General features: G+C 36.1%; 2 protein-coding genes across 8 annotated transcripts in view; both read left to right on the top strand.

Annotated features, from left to right (window-relative positions):
• Positions 1–19,166, top strand: part of LOC129236771 (transmembrane protein 132C) — an 88,060-nt gene extending 68,894 nt beyond the window's left edge. Inside the window, exons 11-17 of one of the 4 annotated variants that reach the window (XM_054870980.1) lie at positions 4,872–5,227; positions 5,284–5,685; positions 6,298–6,406; positions 6,464–6,563; positions 15,948–16,224; positions 16,321–16,580; positions 18,536–19,166. In XM_054870980.1, coding sequence (XP_054726955.1) covers positions 4,872–5,227; positions 5,284–5,685; positions 6,298–6,406; positions 6,464–6,563; positions 15,948–16,224; positions 16,321–16,580; positions 18,536–18,550 — 1,519 coding nt within the window. In that variant the 3' untranslated portion in view covers positions 18,551–19,166. Of the gene's footprint in view, positions 1–4,871; positions 5,228–5,280; positions 5,686–6,297; positions 6,407–6,463; positions 6,564–15,947; positions 16,225–16,320; positions 16,581–18,535 lie in introns of all 4 variants that reach the window. The other 3 variants (XM_054870981.1, XM_054870979.1, XM_054870978.1) reach the window with 3 other exon arrangements.
• LOC129236772 (uncharacterized) lies at positions 146–4,729 on the top strand. 4 transcript variants are annotated; one of them, XR_008581711.1, is made up of 2 exons: positions 146–3,056; positions 3,130–4,729. XR_008581711.1 is itself a non-coding variant. In XM_054870983.1 (2 exons), exons 1-2 carry the CDS (start codon positions 2,758–2,760, stop codon positions 3,378–3,380), a joined length of 537 nt encoding a protein of 178 aa, XP_054726958.1. In that variant the 5' UTR covers positions 2,644–2,757; the 3' UTR covers positions 3,381–4,711. The 4 variants fall into 4 exon arrangements, 1 of the variants encoding a protein (XP_054726958.1); XR_008581713.1 differs by having other exon boundaries at positions 3,115–4,729; XR_008581712.1 differs by having other exon boundaries at positions 3,109–4,729.
• Positions 19,167–20,491: the final 1,325 nt, after the last annotated feature.

Genomic DNA, 20,491 nt, shown 5'->3' with positions numbered 1-20,491 from the left:
AACATCCCAACCAAGCTCGAAAAATTTTTGCCGGGTGGCCAAAGATGTGTGTGGCCTTGCATTGTCATGATGGAATACAATACTTTTTCGATTTGTCAATTCGGGTCGCTTTTCTTCAACTGCATTGTTTAATTTCTTTAGTTTTTCAATGTATGCATCAGAATTGATCGTTCGGTTTGGTGGTAAGAGTTCAAAGTAGTCAATTCCTTTGTCATCCCACGAAACTGATAAGAAAACCTTCTTTCGATGAATATCAGCTTTTGATGTTGTTTGAGTTGGTTCACCTGGCCTGCTCCACGATCTTTTCAGCTTGATATTGTTGGAAATAAGCCATTTTTCATCGCCAGTTATCAGTCGTTTTGAAAATGGATCATTTTCATTACGTTTCTTTAGCAAATCGCAGTTGTTAATGCGTTGCATTAAATTATTAAAATTCTTTCAGTTCGGGCCATCAGCCTTCAGTTATTGCCATCATCAACTTCAACCAGAACGAAATTTGGCAAACCAATTTTGACACTGCCGTTCTTTTAAGGCTTTGTCACCATAAAAAGCACATAACTTTTTATGAGCTTGCGATGCGGTTTTCCCTTTGCGGAAATAAAAAAGCAAAATATGACGAAAAAGTTCCTTTTGATTTTGCGTTTTTCACGCCAAACGAAAACTACTCAACCGATCAAAAAACTTTTTTTTTACTTATTGACAGCTGAATTGCCAATTATCAAATAACAAAATGTGTTTTACATTTGTACTACGTCTGCAAACCGAAAAATCCCATTGAACCATCTGTAAATGAAATCCGTAATTCCTTGGTTGCCAACCCAATACAATCTGCCACTAATGGAAGAAAGCACGGCTTCTGCGAGAACATTCTAGGAAGAATCGAAAGGCACCTCACGCCAACTACAAAGAAACGATACCAAGGCGCGCTGTTCAATCAAAGCAGGAGGACGGAGAGCCGATCGACGAATATATTAATCGGTTGCGCGGCTTGGTAAAACATTGCGGCTTTGGTGAACTTGAGAACGATCTAATGCTGGATAAAATCATTTGTTCGGTTAAATCGAATGCATTACGTGAACAGCTGTGGGAAAATGACGAAATTACATTAGAACAAGCCATAAAAAAATATAAAGCAAAGGAATTGGCAGAGAAGCAAATTCAGGAAGTAGAAGACAATAAGGCAGTTGATTCACAAAATGAAGTGAACGAAATACCGCACAAAAGGAAATCAAGCAAACATATGTAAACAAAACGAGATGAAGACGTCGACTGCAATTACTGTGGATCGTAACATGAAAGGAATGAGAAATAATGCTCAGCGTTCGGAAAAGTCTGCGCAAAATACGGTCTTCGAAATCATTTTGAAAATTGCTGTAGAACTCGGAAACAGACGCGCAAGCGAGTGAACAAAATTCAAGCAGAAGAAGAAAACAGCAGTAGCAACCGCGAAAGCAGTGACGAATGCGTTTTGGAAAAAAAAGAGCAATAAAAATTTTTTCAAGTCAAAAATGCTTATCAATGCGAGTTTGCAGAGAGAGAAATACAAAGCTATAGAATGCCAGTTGGATACTGGAGGAACGATATATTTAATAGGAAAGAAATATCTGAAAGAAATTATGAATAACCGCAAACTGATTGTCAAAAGATCATCGATTCGTCTCAAAGCGTCTGGAAATACTATCTTTCCATCAATAGGGCAAATACAGATGGACTGCAAACACAAGAAAGAAAAGCATCGATTGACGTCCGAAATCGTGGAGTATTATCACATGCAATTGTTGTTATCCGGAGAAGCGTGCGTAAAGATAGGCTCTATAAGAATGAGTAATGCAAGACGCTCATAATGAGGCTAAACGGATTGTTAAGAATTTTAATGACATTTTTCAATGTTTAGGTGAATTTGATGGTTAGGTGAAGTTGCAAATCGACGAAGACATGGCGCCGGTTATACAGAAACCACGTCGCATCGCAATGGCGCTAAATAAGGAGCATAACAGAAACTCGGCGAAATGGAAAAGTTGAAAGTCATTTGCAAGGAGAGCGAACACCTGGATCGAGTGAGTAACATTTTGTTTGTCAAAAGAAATAATAAATGTCGCATATGCCTAGCCCCTGTGAATTGAATAAAGCCTTGAAGGATGTTAAGTATAAAATCCAAACAATCGACGAAATTTTACCTGATCTAAATGATGCAAAGTTTTCTCGGCAGTTGACGCTAAAACAGGCTTCTGGCAAGTAAAGCTAGATGAACCAAGTAGTAAGCTGTGCACATTTTTTACGCCATATGAGAGATATAGATTTTTGAGAATGCCTTTTGGTATAAAACTGGCGATGGAAGTTTACCAAATGACACAAAAGTTGTCCGGCCTGAAAGAAGTCGCAGTAAAGCTGATGAAACAATAAAAGAAGCCTTCAAAGATCATAACGATAACTTGCAAAATCTTTTTCAAAGACTGAGAGAAAAACATTGTAAATTTAACAGAGAAAAAATGAACCTACATATGTACTCGTAAAACCGAACTAAAATTTTTCAGGTATATTCTGTTAAAAAATGGACTAAAAGCAGATAATGCAAAAATTGAAGTGATCAAAAGCATGTCTACTCCAAAGGACGCAGAAAGCCTATCCAAATTTTTGGATTAGGTGACTTATCTATCAAAATTCATACCAAACTTATCGGAGAAAGCATGCAATTTACGAAAATTATCGCTCGATTTTCAAAGATTAAAGTCAGACATTACAAGTACTCCGGTTTTAATGTACTTCGATACCAATAAACCAGTCACAATACAAGCCGATGCATCTGATCATGCACTTGGGGCATGCTTAGTACAGGTTAATCTACCGGTGGCATATGCTTCTAGAGTTTTGACAAAAACACAGCGAAAGTATGCTCAAATGGAAAAAGAGCTTCTGAGCATAGAATTCGCATGGCGTAAGTTCGATCAGTATATATGCAGCAAAAAGGATGTGATAGTAGAAACCGCCAGAAACCATCGGCCTGAATATGAATCGTTACAAGGAGTCAACTTTCTGATATCCCAAAGCGATTGCAGGTAATGGTGCTTCTTCTTTAAAGATACAACCTAAATATTAAATATGTAAAAGGAAAAGAAATGCACATTGCAGATTTTCTCTCAAGAGCACCGGCAAACGAAAGCGAAATCAAACGCCAATATGAGATCTATCAGTTGAAGCAGAATGAAGACAATTTCTTTTTCAAACTCGACGAAATAAATCCGGTCAAAAACCTATGTGTAAGTGACGAACGTTTGGCACGCATAACAGCGGAAACAAAAAACGAAATCATCCTGACAAAGCTCATCAAAGTGATAAAAATTGGCTGGACGAGCGACGGCATCAGCTGCCGAACGAGCTGAAGATTTTTTGGGGCAGTCGCGACGATTTATCAGTTACAGTTTGGGAAACAGTTGCAGGGAACAGTTTACTGGCCCGGCATCAATTATCAATTGTCAAATCGTATCGAAAACTCCGAAACTTGTCTAAAGTTCGCTCCCAACCAACGAAATCCACAATGAAGTCGGGCAAGGTACCCAAATATCCTTTTCAACGTGTTTCATAACAGCCGATCATTTCTAGGATTTCTTTGAAATAGACAGACTGCGTGATCTTTCATCGAACGCTGCCATCATAATTTGTAAAAGAAATTTCTCTCGCCATGGGACTCCCATACAATGTGTGACGGATGGCGCAACGATGTTTACGTCAGAGGAGTTTAAAAGGTTCTGAAAGGATTGGGAATTCATTCTTACTCACTTAAGCCCAAAACACCAACAAGGCAACGGCAAAAAATATCAGCAGATTCCAGAACAGATTTGTACAAAGCACTTCAGGAGTGGAGAAATACACCAAACAAAACCAGTTTTTCAAAAGCAAAACGATTTTTCTCTCGTTCGACCCGAAGCGGCGTTCCTTGTTCACACACTGAATACTACCCAAAAGTTCCAGACCAAGTAAGGAATAAAATAGAGCAAAACAGACTCTCAGCAAAGCAACAATACGTCAAATACACGAGCAACCTGCCTGCCTTGAGGGTGGGTGACAAAATAATGACTAAAATCGATGCAAACGACGATAAATGGGTGAATGCTACCATTAAGAGCGTGGTGAAGCACCATTTTTTTATCACAACCAACAAACAAGCGCAACATCGCCGAAGCCGAGTACACCTAAAACTTATTCCAAACTCGAACACGAGTAAATGACGGTCATCAAACAGTAACTGTTGACACCGGCAGAGAAGCGTCCGTGGGTGTAAGCATGGAGCAAAAAATACCAGATTCAGCAAATACTGCACCTTAGGGAGGCAGTCCACCGTGAACTGCGGTACAACAACCGGCTCAAGAACATACCGTGGAAAGGCCACCTTACAACTCAAAACGTCTGCGCAAGCTACCCAGGAAATTTTATGAATGAGACGTTTATATGTGCACACGTTATTTAAATCTTTTTATTTTTAATATCTATCTATTACTTTGGAGCACTCGAACTATTAAAACCGTTATAATAAGGGGTTATTATAGGATGATTATATCATAACAAGTGTGCAAATTAAAAAAAAAAATTGACAAATTTTCATCAATTACATCCGGTTCTGAGTCTTACATAACGAAAACTCAGCTAATCAATACCCGCATGTAATAATAAAATAATAAAAAAACGACCTGCGGTTTTTGTTGTTAATGAAGCATTGCTATTTGTAAAAAGTATTTTTGCATTTCGTTTCGACTCCTTTGTATAATTCAATCTGCCTAAAAATTGTATTTAGTATAGGAATTTTCAAACTATTGCAAAGTAGGTTTTACTAAGTAAACTCAACAATTTGTATGTTTTATGCCTACTCTTTTCAGAGACATCTCTGTGGAAGACTATTTTCTATTGGTTGAGAGTTTGGACACTGAAGTTGTTGCATTTGCACCAATGCTAGCATCACATCACCCACGAGTTATTGCTGTTGGAGAAGGGAATGGTGACCTTTTACGCGTAACATTGCTCTTGTCAGAGGATTGCCGTATGCGGCGAAGTACGGCAGCATCGAAACACATGAAGTCAAACTTTTCCCCTCTAATAAGTTCGCTAGCAGTTGTTGAAGTCGATTTCAATAATTTTGATAGTAATAGTAAACTCGAATCTATTCAAAATGATGGAATTGTTGGCAAAGAGAGAAAAAATGTCCATATCAACGGAGACCTAGCTGACATCATTGGTAAATAAATTTATTTTTAAATGTTAATTTAAGATATTAAATCATTTTTATAGTAGGTATTCCCTTGAAAAATGCCCAATACAACGATGAGTCAGTTTTGGTACAAACAAGACAACATCATGGAAGTACACAATCTTTGAAAAACTATCGAAATAGCAAGTATGCTTTCCGCAATGATATGTCATCCATGGAAATCGGAGTATACGTTCTTCTTACTGCCTTCTGTTTTGCGATTGTGGTGTTTGTCATTTCATGTGTGGTATATGCATCAAAATTCAGACCAAGAACCATTGAGACAGAATTAACCAAGGCGATCATTGCTCCCAATATTTTGACAAAAGAACTTCGCTTCCCGAAGGAATCAACAACGAACGTTCACGACTGGGTGTGGTTGGGTCGCTCTACTATGGACAGATCATCTTTAATTAACGATGCAATTACGAATAATGATCAACGGGGTAAATATAATTTAACTGATATATATATATACTTATATATCCTTGTGAATTTGTAATTTACATTGAATGAATTACACATGAAAGATCAAACGACTACTCCAGAGTTGAATAAATTACTAGTTTGTAATATCCTCCAAGGTTGGCGACCACTCATCGATTATGTCGATGGATCGGAGCATGCTTGCCCATATTATTTCCGAATGCCTCTTTGGACTCTCCTGAGCCTGATAGAAGCATTTGATGGACGCCCTTAGAACAATCGCGAGCTATTTTTCTGTAACTAAAACGTCGGTTTATGAGCATTAATTATTTCAAAACTTGTGAAAATTGTACTCTTGGTTAGCTATATATAGTACTTCTCAGAATTATTTCGTCACTCCCTTACACAATATTTCAAACAAAATTATTTATATTATGCATTAATTTTATTCACGTACTTTTCTAGTAATAATTATCCAGTAGCAGCAGTGTACGGTAAAAAGTTTTAAAAAGATTCGCGTTCAGTGCGGAGTAATTTACTAAAAGTACTTGATAAAAAATATTTATTTTTATTATTTAACTACAGAATTCTTCAACGAATATTGAGATAAAAAGTTGAAATTTTGTTTTCAGATGCACGGATTAAGATTACAAATAATCCAATCAACTTCATAAACAATTCTGTCACATCCTTTGATGGTCATGCAAAACACCCAAGCCAGCAACAACATGAAATAGCAAGGTAATTTTTAGCGCACGTGACTTATCTCACATTTCATTAAAATTATAAAATTTTTAGGCCAGAATGCAATGATTCCAATTGCTGCATAAAGGCAATCGAATATAGGCCTCCTGTGCCCCCACATCGTAATATAGGCGTTAGAGCTTTCGTAAGTTTCGTAAGTATGCTAAGTATCAGGTCAGTCCATAAGTTCGTGCGTTTTTAAAGGTGGTTTTAAAATTAATAAAAAAGTTTTTTAAAGTATTTATTAATCAGAAATATATATTCCTTCACTATTTACAATGTCTTCCTAACGTTTAGGCAAATATATAATACCCTGCTCAAAAAATTGTTTGTCCTTGGAGCCAAAATACGCTTCGATATCCCTTTCTGTAGCTTCTTTTGAGGAGTAGTTCTTGTAACTCATATGGGATTGAAGTCCACGGAAAAGGTGATAATCACAAGGTGCAATATCCGGAGAGTATGGTGGATGCGGTATTAGCTCCCATCCAAACTCGTTCAGCTTGCCTAATGTTTGCCTTGCGGTATGAGTTCTTGCGTTGTCGTGGTGAAACAAAACTTTGCGTATATTCACTAAAGACGGCCGATTTTTGTTAAGTGCCTCATTCAGGTGTAATAGTTGATGGGAATAATAATCAGCAGTTATCGTCTGGTTTGGTTCCAGAAGTTCATAATAAATAATACCGGCCATATCCCACCAAATAGACAAGAGAATCTTCTTGGGATGAAGGCCATTATTGTAAAGGACCCATTTTTCATCACCAGTAACGATACGGTTCAAAAAAATTTCATTTTCAACCCGTTGCAGCAACTGAGAACATACATTCACTCTCTGCTGAAGGTTGGCGACGGAAAGTCTATGCGGAACCCATTTGCACAGCTTTGAAATATAAAAATATGCCTCTTATAGGCGTTCGAACATTCCATTTTATTTTTTAACCACACGTGCTTCTATCCGCGATTAAAATCACTTGTTGTATGCACAATATATTAAAGATAATATAAATAGTTCCGTTATATTCCGTGAATAATTTTTTGTATGCAAAAATCGTACAAAAGTGAAATTATGGGTAAACTACGCACGAACTTATGGACTGACCTCATAGTTCCGTTATATTCGGCGAATAATTTTTTGTATGCAAAAATCGTACAAAAGTGAAATTATGGGTAAAATACGCACGACTTATGGACTGACCTGATATACTGATTTAAAAACCTAAGTTGTTTAGTTTTGTCTTGCTTCGAATCATATTATTGCTTAAAATTAAATTTCTTCTTCATTCTTCAAGGGAACTCATTCTTTAAAAATTGTATCAGTTATTTCGTAGTAGATGCACGCAAGCTGTGATGATAAAAGCTTACATGTAAAAAAACGACTTGAGCGTAACATCACGCTTCAATGAGTAGACTGATTAATAATAAAGTGTACTCTCGCATAGCATGGAATCCATTCAATCCAACAGCTATTCAAGAAAAGAAATTTTATAAGATATATACTTGGCCGTAGTCACATCTCGCAGCCTGGCTATCGGAAAAAATGTTAATATCTCCCTCGCCTCCACGTTCCTTAAGCATTTTGCATGCCTGCAGGATCGCAAAGACTTCTGCCAAAAAAAAACACTAGCAGTATTCGGCAAGTTTAAGGAAAAAGATAAATTGACTGATTTAGAGAAAACCCCTGCTCCGCCTCTCGATTCCATCTTGGAACCGTCAGGGAAGACAGGGGTACTAGCTTCAGTACAGACTTTCCCCTTGTTCCAATCCGGCCTACTTGGAAAGATTCCCAGGCACGACCCTCAACCTCCAGTTTGCGGAAAGAGAGAGATCTGTCCGAAGTTCAGAGAAATACGGTGTTAACTGTCGAAAAATGCTACCATGCCCTTTGACAAATTGCCTCCAGAGGTCAAGGTTGAGGTTGAGTTGCGATGGAAATAATGTAAAAATCGATGGGAAGTAAGTGCAAGCCGACATTCAGGGCAGCAATGGGTCAAATTCTATATGATCCGGTGACGCCAGTGTATGCAATAATTTGAAATTTAATGATATTATAGCCCTTCCGAAGAGCTCCCACCAAACTAGGCATCCGTACGTTAAAGTTGGCGAAAACACCACGTTGTACACCCAAAGCACGACCTGTGGCTTGAGTCCCCATTTTTTGCCGAACATTGATTTGTAGGAGTGGCAAGCGATATTGGCCTTTTTTACCCGATTTTAGCTTCCAATGGAGTTTGGAGTCTAGTATCACTCCAAGATACCTAACTTCCGATGAAAGCGGAAGAACGTGGTTGTTTAACTTGGGAAGTCTAAAGTGTAGAGGTTTATATTTTCTGTTAAATAGCACCAGCTCCGTTTCGACTCTGAGGCCGCAACTCGGGCTGTGTACCCCCATGCACGAATCTAGTGATTCTGGCACCTCGCGCCACTACATTAATTTCCCTACAGCCAAACAGGGACGAAATCCAGAGACCGATAGGTCTCTCTGCCATGCTTTTAGTCTATTTAGTGCAGGGACAATTTATTGAGCCATAACATTATTGATATTAGAGGGCACTATCAATAATGTTATGTCCTTCAGAATGAATGAATATAAGTATACATACTTATACTTATCCATATATACTATGTCGTCAAAACCATTTAGTTAACTGTTTTGAGCGAAATTCGTAATATGTAACAGGGAAAATATTCATCAAGCGCGCATAATGTTGCGTAAAACAAAAATGCGATAGACGCGTTGAAATTTTTAAATACATATTTTAAATACACATTTGGTGAGGAGCAGAATGCTTCTATTATATTAAAATGTAATTGGCACGTACACCCTTGCTAGGCATTTGGCCAATCTCCTCCTTTAATTTGTGGCGTATGGCATGCATTTTGATGTTATTTCACAAATGGAGATACCTACAATTTTATGCCGCTACCGAACCGCAGATGGTTTTTATGAGGCGGTTTTTCATGATAGAAATACACTCGGAGGTTTGCTATTACCATCCAATGGGCGACAGCTATTAGAAAAAACATTCCCTATATTTTGTTGTAGTCACACACAAACCTAATTTGGCTGCGGCGATCACCTTTACTACATTATAAAACATTAATATACATTTTTTTTTCTGTCACCCAAAGAATTGTTGTGATTTTACTGTATTTTCCGCTAATATTACTGTACGAGCTGGCAAATTGCATCAAGCTTTCCTTTAAAAATTGTGAGCTTAGCTTACAAAAGCTAATCGTTGTTAGTTTTTCTACATGCAACGGAAGTGTATCAATGATCCTGACCGTTTTCCAATGAATGCGGGGAACTTGAAGTAGAAGATTTTTAGAGAAGGGAAAAATGGAATTTGTGTATGTTTCACCGCCTCTATTACTTCGCCAAATGTTTTGAGACCTGTCGACACTTTGATGTTGTCAAGCCAAGTAATTTTATTCCTGCCAATTCCTCTTCGTTCTTTAATTTTTCTGTGTATCAGCAGTTATAAAATATGATATTTGTTGCCTCTTGCTATGTGTTCGAAATAAGCGACATTCTTCATTTTATGACTTGGAGTTTGCATCCTATTTAGTACATAGTATGCCATTTGATATCTTTTCACAGATGAGAAAATTTTTAATGTTGAAGAAATTTTTAATAAGCAATGTTATGCTAAAACTTCTAAAGGTGCAAAAATGTTGTTCCAAGGGTTCAGCGAGACCACCATCCAAACTCCGTAATGGTTTGGTGGGGAATGTCTTGTAAAGACGTTACATCTCTTCATTTCTGCGAAAAAGGGATTAAAACCGGGGCAAAAGCATACCAGGAAGATGTCTTAGAAGTCGTGGTGAAGTAGTTGAGCAGTGCTTTCTTCAATATAGAGCGTTGAATCTTCCAGCAAGATTCCGCTCCAGCCCATAAGGCAAAAACAATTCAGATGTGGGTAAAAAACAGTATTCCTGGGTTTATAGTCCCAGAAGATTGACCGTCTGGAAATCCAGATATGAATCCATTGGACTACAGATTGTGGTCAGAATTGGAGAACATGGCCTGTCGAAGACTTCACAAAAATTTGGAGAATCTCAAACAATCTGGTTCGAGCAGCGACATCAATATATATGGAAAGCGTGCGTGCTGCAATAGATGATTGCTTATTCGTTTAAAGGCTGGTGTGAAAGCAAATAATGACCATTTCGAATGAAAATGTAAATTTTTTTTTAATATTTACATGATTAAATAAAACTAATTGTACTAAAAAAAAGTACCCTATAATCAGAAAGTCCCGGGAATGTTGAAATAAAACAAAACAGAGTTAAATTTTAGGCAAATTTATTTTATCTCCTTCAAAATATGACACGTCTGAAGCAACACACATGTGCCAACGTTTAACCCAGTCATGCATGCACCCCTGATAGGCCGACGAAGGGACGGCCTTCAGCTCCTTAATCGTATTCTCTTTGATCTCCTCTATCGACGGAAATCTCTTTCCACGAAGTGGTAACTTCAACTTGGGGAAACAAAAAGAAGTCGCACGGAGCCATATCAAATGAATACGGTGCTTGCACGATGGTATTTACTTGGTGTTTAGTCAAATAATCCAGCACAATTTGGGATCGGTGCGATAGCGCGTTATCATCATGCAAAACCAAGAATTGTTTGCAATCATTTCCGGCCGTTTGCGACGTACAGCATCTCTCAAACCAAGCTCTAAAAAGTAACATGTGTACAGTCAGCGTCAAAATGATAGCGCATTTGATTTTTTATTTTTAATTTTACATATGTTACGAATGATAAATTTAGATTCATACAGTTCCAATATATATGTAATAATATATTTAAAAATAGTGTTTATGCACAACCAAAATTAGTAGCTCTTCATTAAAATGAAAAAAATTATTTTCGTACTGCGTCAAAAATATAGCACATTTATGGAATCAGTGAGTTTTAAACACATAACAATAATAAATAAAGAAAAAAACGTATTCTAATAATGAGTGGACCCTCCATTTTTCTTTATGACTTCAGTCATGCGATTTGGAAGTGATTTAAATAGTTTCTTAATATACTGACGATTTTCGGAGTAAACCTTTCTCGCAAGAGATCCCCAACAATTTTCAATTATGTTTAGGTCAGGAGATCGGGAGGGCCACTGCAAAATATTAATATTTTTTTCGTTGAAAAAATGTTTTCCAATTTTTGCTGTATGCACACCTGCGTTATCCTGCTGGAAAATTAGGGAACCTTTTGTAACATGATGGCCACGGTTTACCACTTCGTTGCCAATCAGATTTATGTAGTCTCTGCTATTCATTCTTGAAGGTAGAAATTTAATTTCACTCCTTCCACGATAACCAATCCCGGCCCATATCATGACACATCCTCCTCCATGTTGGCGACGGCTCAAAACCTTACGCTCCTTCCGCAAGTCGTGGTAATAGTAAGCCCAACCATCCGGTCCATCTAAATTGAACTTTTTTTCGTCAGTAAAGATAACACGCCGCCAACGTTTATTCCACTTAATGTGCTCTTCTGCAAATTGTAATCTTTCTTGCCGATGCGTCGCTGTTAGTGGTGGCTTCCTTTGGAGTTTTTTGCGTGGGATAGTTTCAGATTTTTGCAAAAATCTTTGTACATTACGTACACGTGTTTCAACACCAGTTGCTTCTGCAAAATTTCTTGGCAGTGAGGTCAGAATTGGGTGCAACACGCGAAATCGCTCGTTCTTGTTTAGTCGTAATTGATTTTGGGCGGCCTCCGGAATGAGCTTTTCCATAATTCTCGGGATCTTTTAATAAATTTGAAATTACTTTACGGCTTCTATTTAATTGTTTTGCAATTCCACTTATTTTTGCTTTGTTTTTATGCAAATTTAGAGCCACTTTCACTTCTGCACTGTTAAGCTGCGTTTCTCGCCCCATTGTTATCAATAAATGTTATTTTTATCTTTATTGTACAAAATAAACACGTTTTTTTGCGAAACAAAATTATTGTCCACATTTAACGACTGTCCATCAATAACTACGAATTATTTTGTGCAAATGCGCTATCATTTTGACGCACCGATTTCACACATTTTTCAGATAACGGTAGTTTAACTAAAAAATATTTACCGCTATGCCGCTCAAAATGAGCAAGTGGACACATGGGACAAAACAAAAAGAATAACAAAAGGAATACAAACATATTGAAGCAATTTTTAGTTTATTTGTGATTGTGCTATCATTTTGACGCTGACTGTATGTCTTACAGTCCTACCAACATAAGAAAAAAATATGGACCAGTTCCCACGTGCGCGGTTCGTTTAAATTAAATATTCCCGGTACTTTTTGATCATAGGTATTATTATTTCATATCTATAACTGACTTAACTTGTAACAGAACGGCAGATAGTTTGATGGTATGAGGAACTTTTGCTTGTCATGGAGATTCGAACCTGCGCTCTTCTTTTGGTTTTTTTGTTGTTGAGTTTTATTTGTTTGAGTTAGAGTACCATATATCGTAAAACTTTTTATCTCTATGTTTGAGATGTCATTAATTTGCTGTACAAAAGGCGAAAAGTGAAGTCTTGCTCTTGCTTGACCTGGACATTCGCATAAATAGTGGAAAATAGTTTCTTTTATCCGCTCTGACTGACAGATTGTGCAGATGAGATTGAAGGGAAGGGAAGGGAAGGGAAAGTCTGGCCGCGTGATCCCCTACCTTCCCGGTTTGCATTGATACGTGAGGTGCCTGGGCGAGAAGCATCCGAAATATTCCCATGGTAGCCGGTTACTACGTTACCTACAGTTTAAACAAGAATAACTTGGAGTAAGAATCCCCAGTAGAATAATGAACATCATATAACATATACGATATATTATACAAATTTATAACTTTTGCATTTACGTATTTTACGTTTTAAATCTTTGCATTAAATCGTTAGGCTCACATTTTTTTAATCTTGTAGAGTAGTTTATCTTAGAAAGGTTATTTGCTCGGTTATTCGGATGAGTGGCAAGTCGGTTGTTGTATCTGCGGCTGAGGTTGTTTATTTCTTCGAAAACTGTCGTAAATTTTAGGTCACGGTGCAATATCTCGTTTCGGACAATCCATGCGGAGCACCTTTGACTGAAATCTTTGCATAATTTCTAGATTTCATTTTGCAGCTGAGCCCCATAATTGAACTCCTTCAGAATGGATTTATAGATAAGCACCTTATTGTCTAGTGCAAGTACTGAATTGTAGCCGATTAATCAGTGTAGTGATCGCAGTTTCAGTCCAAGCTGCTTTCGCTTTAAAAGTATATGCGATCGCCAAGTAAGGTTCCGGTCTAATAGAATACTTAAATATTTGGCATTATTTGTTTGAGGTATTGGAACGCTGGTAAGAGATACGGCAGGACATAAGCCGTGTGTGAATGTTATCTGTTAGTGCTTTCTTGTATGTAATCAGAAGCAATTGAGGCAAGGGTACTCCTGGCCATGACAACAGTATCATCTGCATACGTGGCCGCATATGTGTTCTTTGATAGTGGCAGGTCTGCGTGAACAAAGTGTACAAGACGGGGCCTAGAACACTTCGTTGTGGTACACCTGCTCTAATTGCGTGAAGGTTAATGGTTTCATTGTTTACTTTAACAAGAACATATCTATTTTGCAAGCACAATTTTATGGACATATAACAGTTATGCGGTAAACGCTGCTTAAGCTTGTATAGCAGCCCTTCATGCCAGACTTTATCGAAGGCTTGCGTTATATCGAAAAATGCCGCTGTACAGTGTTGCTTCTTCTTAAGTGCTTGTCTAGCGAAATCATACACACAATTAACTTGGTGGAGTGATACTTACGAAAACCAAATTGGTGGGCGGGAATGAGAGTCATTTGCGCAATTATTGGATTTATCCTTTTTAAAAGCAGCTTTTCGAAGAGTTTAGAGGCAACGGGCAGTAGACTTATTGGCCTGTAATTGGGGACTACGCTCGGGGTCTTTCCTGGCTTTTGTATAAGGATGATTTCAACAACTTTCCACTGAGTTGGGAAGTACTCGTGTCTGATCATCGCGTTAAATATAATGGTGAGGAATTTGTATCCACATATGGGCAGTTCTTTTAAAACCTTACTAGTTATTAGCTCATAACCTGGTGCATTTTTGGTTTTTAATAGTTTTGGTTGCTGCGTATTTAACTTCTTTCCAGTTGTTCCTACAGTTCGAAAATCCATTTGAAACGGAGCTGAAAGAAATTGGTTAGCTTCTGCGCCTACCTCTGCACTTTGAATCGGAAATGGCTGGAAAACATTTGATAGATGTTTGGCAAACTCTATTGCTTTTTGTTTATCAGTTTTTTGCCCAATCTCCATTACACGTTTTTAACGCTGCGTTGTGAGGCGTCGGTTGGTTGTGACATATTTTTCGTTGCCTTCCACAGTGAGTAGTTAGTAACTTCCGTAGGTGACAAGTTAGATAAATATTCATGCAGTTCTGAGTTTTTTTTTTGCTTATTTAACTTTTTTTTGTCGTTCTTGTTTCTGGTGCTTTGCCATATGCGTACTTTGTCGGAAATATTACTTGAGCATTTGATCGGATTTTTGACAGTCAACTTGTCAATAATTCCTTCCGTTTTTTTTATATCATTTCTGATATCTTCATGTCACAATTTTTGTACGGTATATACGGAATTTTGCAAATTTTGTTTTCCGTGATGTTAGTCGTATTCGCAACGCTGCCGTTAATATGTTATGGTCGGAAGGAAGTGGAAGTGTTTTTGCCCGTATCGTAGATGATTTAAATTTTCTTAATCAAGATGTGGCCATTTTCATTAGGTTTTATGTTTTTCATTCCATCTTGTAATACGCGTTATCATTAATTAACTCTTTTTCTTGACAGAATTGCACTAGTTTCCCCTTTCATTTCAATCTCCTAGTTCGTATTTTCCAACCACATTTGGTGTTTCCTCTTGTCCTATGTTTGCGTTGATGTCTTCCATGATTATATTTATATCATATTTCTTCGTCATTAGAATTTTCTAAAAATGGTTTCAATCTCGTCATTAGAACAGTCAGCATTGGGAGCATACCCTATACTTGGGTAATATTATATTATATAATATCTAAATCAACTGGGTTTGACTTTAATTTTAGTATCCCCATCCTGTCGGAAGATGTGATGAATTCGCTAACCTTCCCACAATGTCTTTTCGCGATAATAATGCCTGCTTCTGGTCCATGCCTTGAAGAATCATTCCTTGAGTAATAAAAGTATACATCTTTTTTTATGCAGTCGTTTGATTGCCAAAAAGTTTTGCTTACACCGAGGAAATCAAGTTTTAGTCTGTTTAATTTCTTTGTTGTCTAGTTTACCTGATTCGTACAAACTTCAAACATTCCTTGTAGCTAATTTTAAGTTCCTTGGGTGTTCCATAATATCTTTAGTTTTGTTTTTTGTATGCAATTGTCATGGGAAAGTGTACTTTCAGTGGTTTCGCACCGCCTTTTATATATAGTGTTTACAATTAGGTGGGTATCTCTACCCAGACAATTTATTTTTTTTTTTTTTTTGGCATAAGTATTAATACATTCGATGTATTTATAGGATAAAGAGAATGCCAACAAAGGTCAAAGTGCAGCAGAAGCAAAGGACGTGGATAACCAACTTGAGCAATGCCGTAAAGATGTCTCACAAATAAAAACTGGAGGCCACATTTGCCAAAAACCAAAGTCTTTTAATATGAAACAGAAGACTTTACAACACGTTGATTACGAAAAAATGCATAACGCAGAAAAATTGGTACAATTTGCTGATTATAGCAGAAAAACTGCTTTTCAATTTGATTCTCTCCCACAAAAAAATTATATTGGTAATGATACAGGTAAATCTAAAAATAAAATAGAAAAACTATAAAAGTTATACTATATATTGGATTTTTTTCTACTATATACTAAAACATTCCCTCTTGGCATTTTAGCAGAATCCTTAGTCTGCGAAACACCGGAAAATAAAGCACGAAGATCAATGGTGGGGGATCAGAATAGCACAACAAATTTATTACAACAGAATCTTGGATTAAAAGCAGGCATGAAAAAGGAAGTTAAGAGAGCTACAGTCGTTGGAAACCCAATGTTTTCTAATACAAGTGATGATCACGTAGACAGTCATGACGACCTGGTTCTTGATGGTTTTGAAATGGATTACGAACAAATTATGCATTATTTTGATAATCTAAAGGTATGACAGTTGGGGCCATGCACCCAATTTTTCAAAGATATCCTTAGAATCCTTTTAACAATTCCCTTAACGAGTGATAATTATATAATTTAAGTACAGTATTTAAATGCATATATTTTAATGAGGTCCAGTAAAATAATTTTAAGTAATTTCTTAATTAAATTAATCGAAGGACTTCAATACTAGGTTATTCAATAAGTTTTGCGGTTTGAAAACAGAGAGCGTTGCTACTAGCTAAAATTTTTTTTGTTATGTTGGTAAATTCTTCATATAAACATATGTGAAGTTTCATTTCAATCTGTCAATTCATTCGTTGTTTACAAGACATTTAGTATCCATGTGTCACAGTATTTTCTACAGTGGAAAAAGCAGTGATTGAATTTTTATTTTTGGAAGGTTTAAAAGTAAAAAAAAAATAGGAACGAATGTTGAAAATGTTTAAGGACTTTTCGCCATCAATTAGTATAGCAGAAAAATTGGTTATTGAATTTAAACGTGGTACGACCAGCCTTGAAGACATTCATGTTGAGAACGCCCAAAAACAGATGCTCACTTCAGGGATGGAATTAATAAAATGGAATCTCGTTGGAACAAGTGTATTGATGTTCAGGGAGACTATACTGAATAATAAAGTTTATTTCAAACCATAAAATTGTGTTTTTCGTATCGAACCACAAAACTTATTGAACATCCTAGTATATTAGATGAAGTAGAAAGTTCTGATTCTTGTCTATTAGATGTTTTTAGACTTATGTATTGAATCGAGTTATACTATGCAGTGCTTTGAAGAGTGAAATTGCGCTTGCAACAAATATTGTGCTTGGTGAAGCCAGTAGTGTGTTACATCATTCCCTAATGAAAAACAGAAACAGTTTTATGCATTCTTCAAGATTCGAAATAAAACCAAGAAAGGCTTATAACTTCTTACTTCACCTATTAATAATGATTTGCTTATAGAATGGCTTAAAGGGCGTTAGGCCAAATTTTCCTCTAATTTATACTTTACGCTTTAATTTCTTCTCAGAAATGGATAATTACATATTTTGTATAAAGTTGTTTGTCGCCTCCAAAAGCACATAGCTTTTATGAGAAGCCTTTTTCGTGATGATTCATTATACCTGTTCTCTATGAAATGGTTGCGAACAAATCGGGGCGGCTACAGCGACCACCTAAAACAAGCACCGTAGTTAGGAATTAGGACATTTAACTTTGCAACTATGATGTTTGATACCATTAGTATTATAAAATTCGTGGCAAATTTTATTTCCGGAGTCATCCATATAGGAGGTTCTTCTTCAAAATTAAAAAAAAAATATTTAATCTTTATTTTGTTCGGTTTATTAATTATGGAACACGATTTCATTCATGTGGCTATTTCGGTTAGCTTCGCAGTAGCGTATTCTGTTAATCCAGTTTTCCAAGGCCTAAGTGATGGTTTATAGCTCTATCTCGCAAAGCGCCGGAATCTTTAATGGATTGTTCACATAATATTGATCCTTCACTTCACCCCACAAAAAACTCTATCGTGGAATCCTGCTGAAACCAAATATCGTCCAAGTCCATGTTTTAAATTTTTGCCCACGAAAAAACGTTCGTCTTCTCTCTGTAGAGGTCACCGTTGGTCGAAATGGTGTTTCCAGCAGCAATTTCAAAGAAAAAATTGACCAATGATTCCACCGATCCAAACTTTCACTTTCTGAGGATACATTGGTAAATACTTTTTTTTTAAGAGGAGGTTTTACGTGGCTCTTCGAGGCTAACCTGAAGAAGGGCAACCGCTATTAGACGAATTCTATAATTATGTATTCCATGCCCTCGGTATGTTTCGAACCTACCGAATGGTAGTCACGCATAATCCCATTCGGTTACAGCGGTATTATTGTGTGGCAAGTGGAAAATATAAATCTACATAATACTATTTCTCATATAAATATGCATTTTGTTGTCTTTTGCAGGAGTCGAATGCTTAAGTATTGAATGATGGCAAAAATACGCATTACACTATATCAACTGAAGTAAATCCATAGAAAAAATATATAAATAAATTACTGACGGAATTTCCAACCCATCATTGGACATTACTGGATAATTTGGAAAGAAACAATTCAGAATAAAAACATCGGCGATAGACACGATAAATAAATATACGGTGAAAGATGCATGTTATTATGTTATCTTATAAATACCCATGCGCATAATATTACGCTTACTTCGTTCATAAGTAAATATAAATAATAATGTTACTCATACATTCTACAAATCAATCACATAAAATACGCGTGTTCTAGAACAGCATAAGAAATTATAATTAAGGATAAAATTGAAGGTATTTATTTATTATTTTAAATCACCATAAGATTTCAAATTATTATTAGTTGCATAAATTCATATGTTTATTTCATGAAATAATGCATTCCATTACCAATAGATAATTTGTTTTAAATGTATGCAAGAAGCCAAATAATTAACTGTTTAAGCATAAGATTGTGCCGTCCAAGTATTTTATTTCAATGTTTAACTATTTATTCTGCTTTAATCATCATTATGTTATATATCTACATACACATACATATATATAAATATTAATATATTATATATTATGTATATATATATATATACATATATATTTATAGCTACATATATATATATATATATATATATATACATACATATACAATATATATAACAAGGTGAAGTCCAAAATAAACAAGACTGAGCTAAAATAGAAACGACGTGAGCTTTGTTCTGATAACTTCGAGTTTATTTATTCAAAATAGTCTCCTCTGGCTTCGATACACGGTTTTGCGCGATCTTAAAGCTTTTCAAAAAAGCGAATACGGTGAGTATATATGGTATATATATATAAATGGCGCGTACACCCTTTTTGCGTGTTTGGCCGACCTCCTCCTATTTGTGGCGTGTGTCTTGATGTTCCACAAATAGGAATGTTCATTGTCATTTATGTTCACAACCATCTCTGAAACGTGTAAACCACTCATGAACTCTGGCACGAGATAGACAATCATCGGCATAAACTTGCTTTTTTCATCAGTTCAAATGTTTCGGTAAACGTTTTACCGATTTTAAAACAAAATTTGATATTAGCTCTTTGTTAGAAAATCATTTTTGTACCGATAACACAAACATGCTTAAGACACTTAAGATGCGATAACTTCGCTTCCACTGAACCGAATATCACCACGCTTTCACTGGAAGTAAGCTAGGGATGTTACTTCCAACGCACGAACTCATTAAAAAAATGGCGCCATGAAAAACATTTTTATGACGCCAGTCTTGTTTGGGGTTCACCTTGTATATATATATATATATATCTACACCTTGCATATATTATATATATATATCTAAATATAAAAAATTTCTTAGCTGTATAGTTGTAAAATATAGGTCACACCGATTGAAGCTTCTGCGGAGCTTTTCAGCTTTTAGGAGGTGAAACTAACCTTAAATACATATACTCATCTATTTTAGAAAGTAATGGTATCAGTTTTCACACTCATATAAATGTACAAACTGTTAAGACTCATAAAGCTTATGTTGAATATTTATTTGAAAATTTTAAGCAGTAATTTTAATTGATGTATCCTGATAGTTACTCAACCAAATATGTCGCAATATTTTCCAATTTCGCTCATGAAAATATGTGAAAACACCAAATGAATTATAACTTGTACAATTTATACACTATAAATAAATCAAGAGAAGATAAATTAATGTCTTTAAATCCTCAGATGCGAAATAAGTAACTGGATAAAATAAACCGATAATTTCCAGGTTAGTTTTAGGATAGTTCCTTCATACTCTCCGTATAAGAAGAAGAACAAACAATTAACGTCATTAAATATAATTGGTAACAAATATTTTCTCAAAATTTGGTATTTTGAATTTTAGAC

The sequence above is a fragment of the Anastrepha obliqua genome, chromosome 2 (assembly GCF_027943255.1).
Source record: "Anastrepha obliqua isolate idAnaObli1 chromosome 2, idAnaObli1_1.0, whole genome shotgun sequence".
Taxonomy (NCBI): domain Eukaryota; kingdom Metazoa; phylum Arthropoda; class Insecta; order Diptera; family Tephritidae; genus Anastrepha; species Anastrepha obliqua.
Note: the sequence above shows the minus strand (reverse complement) of the source record. Positions and strands in the feature narration are given on the sequence as shown.

Excerpts from the sequence above, each read along its gene's own strand:
- LOC129236772 (XM_054870983.1), top strand. The coding sequence starts at position 2,758 with ATGTACTTCGATACCAATAAACCAGTCACAATACAAGCCGATGCATCT. Across the intron at positions 3,057-3,142 it reads ATATCCCAAAGCGATTGCAG|AGCACCGGCAAACGAAAGCG; the intron begins GTAATGGTGCTT and ends TTTTCTCTCAAG.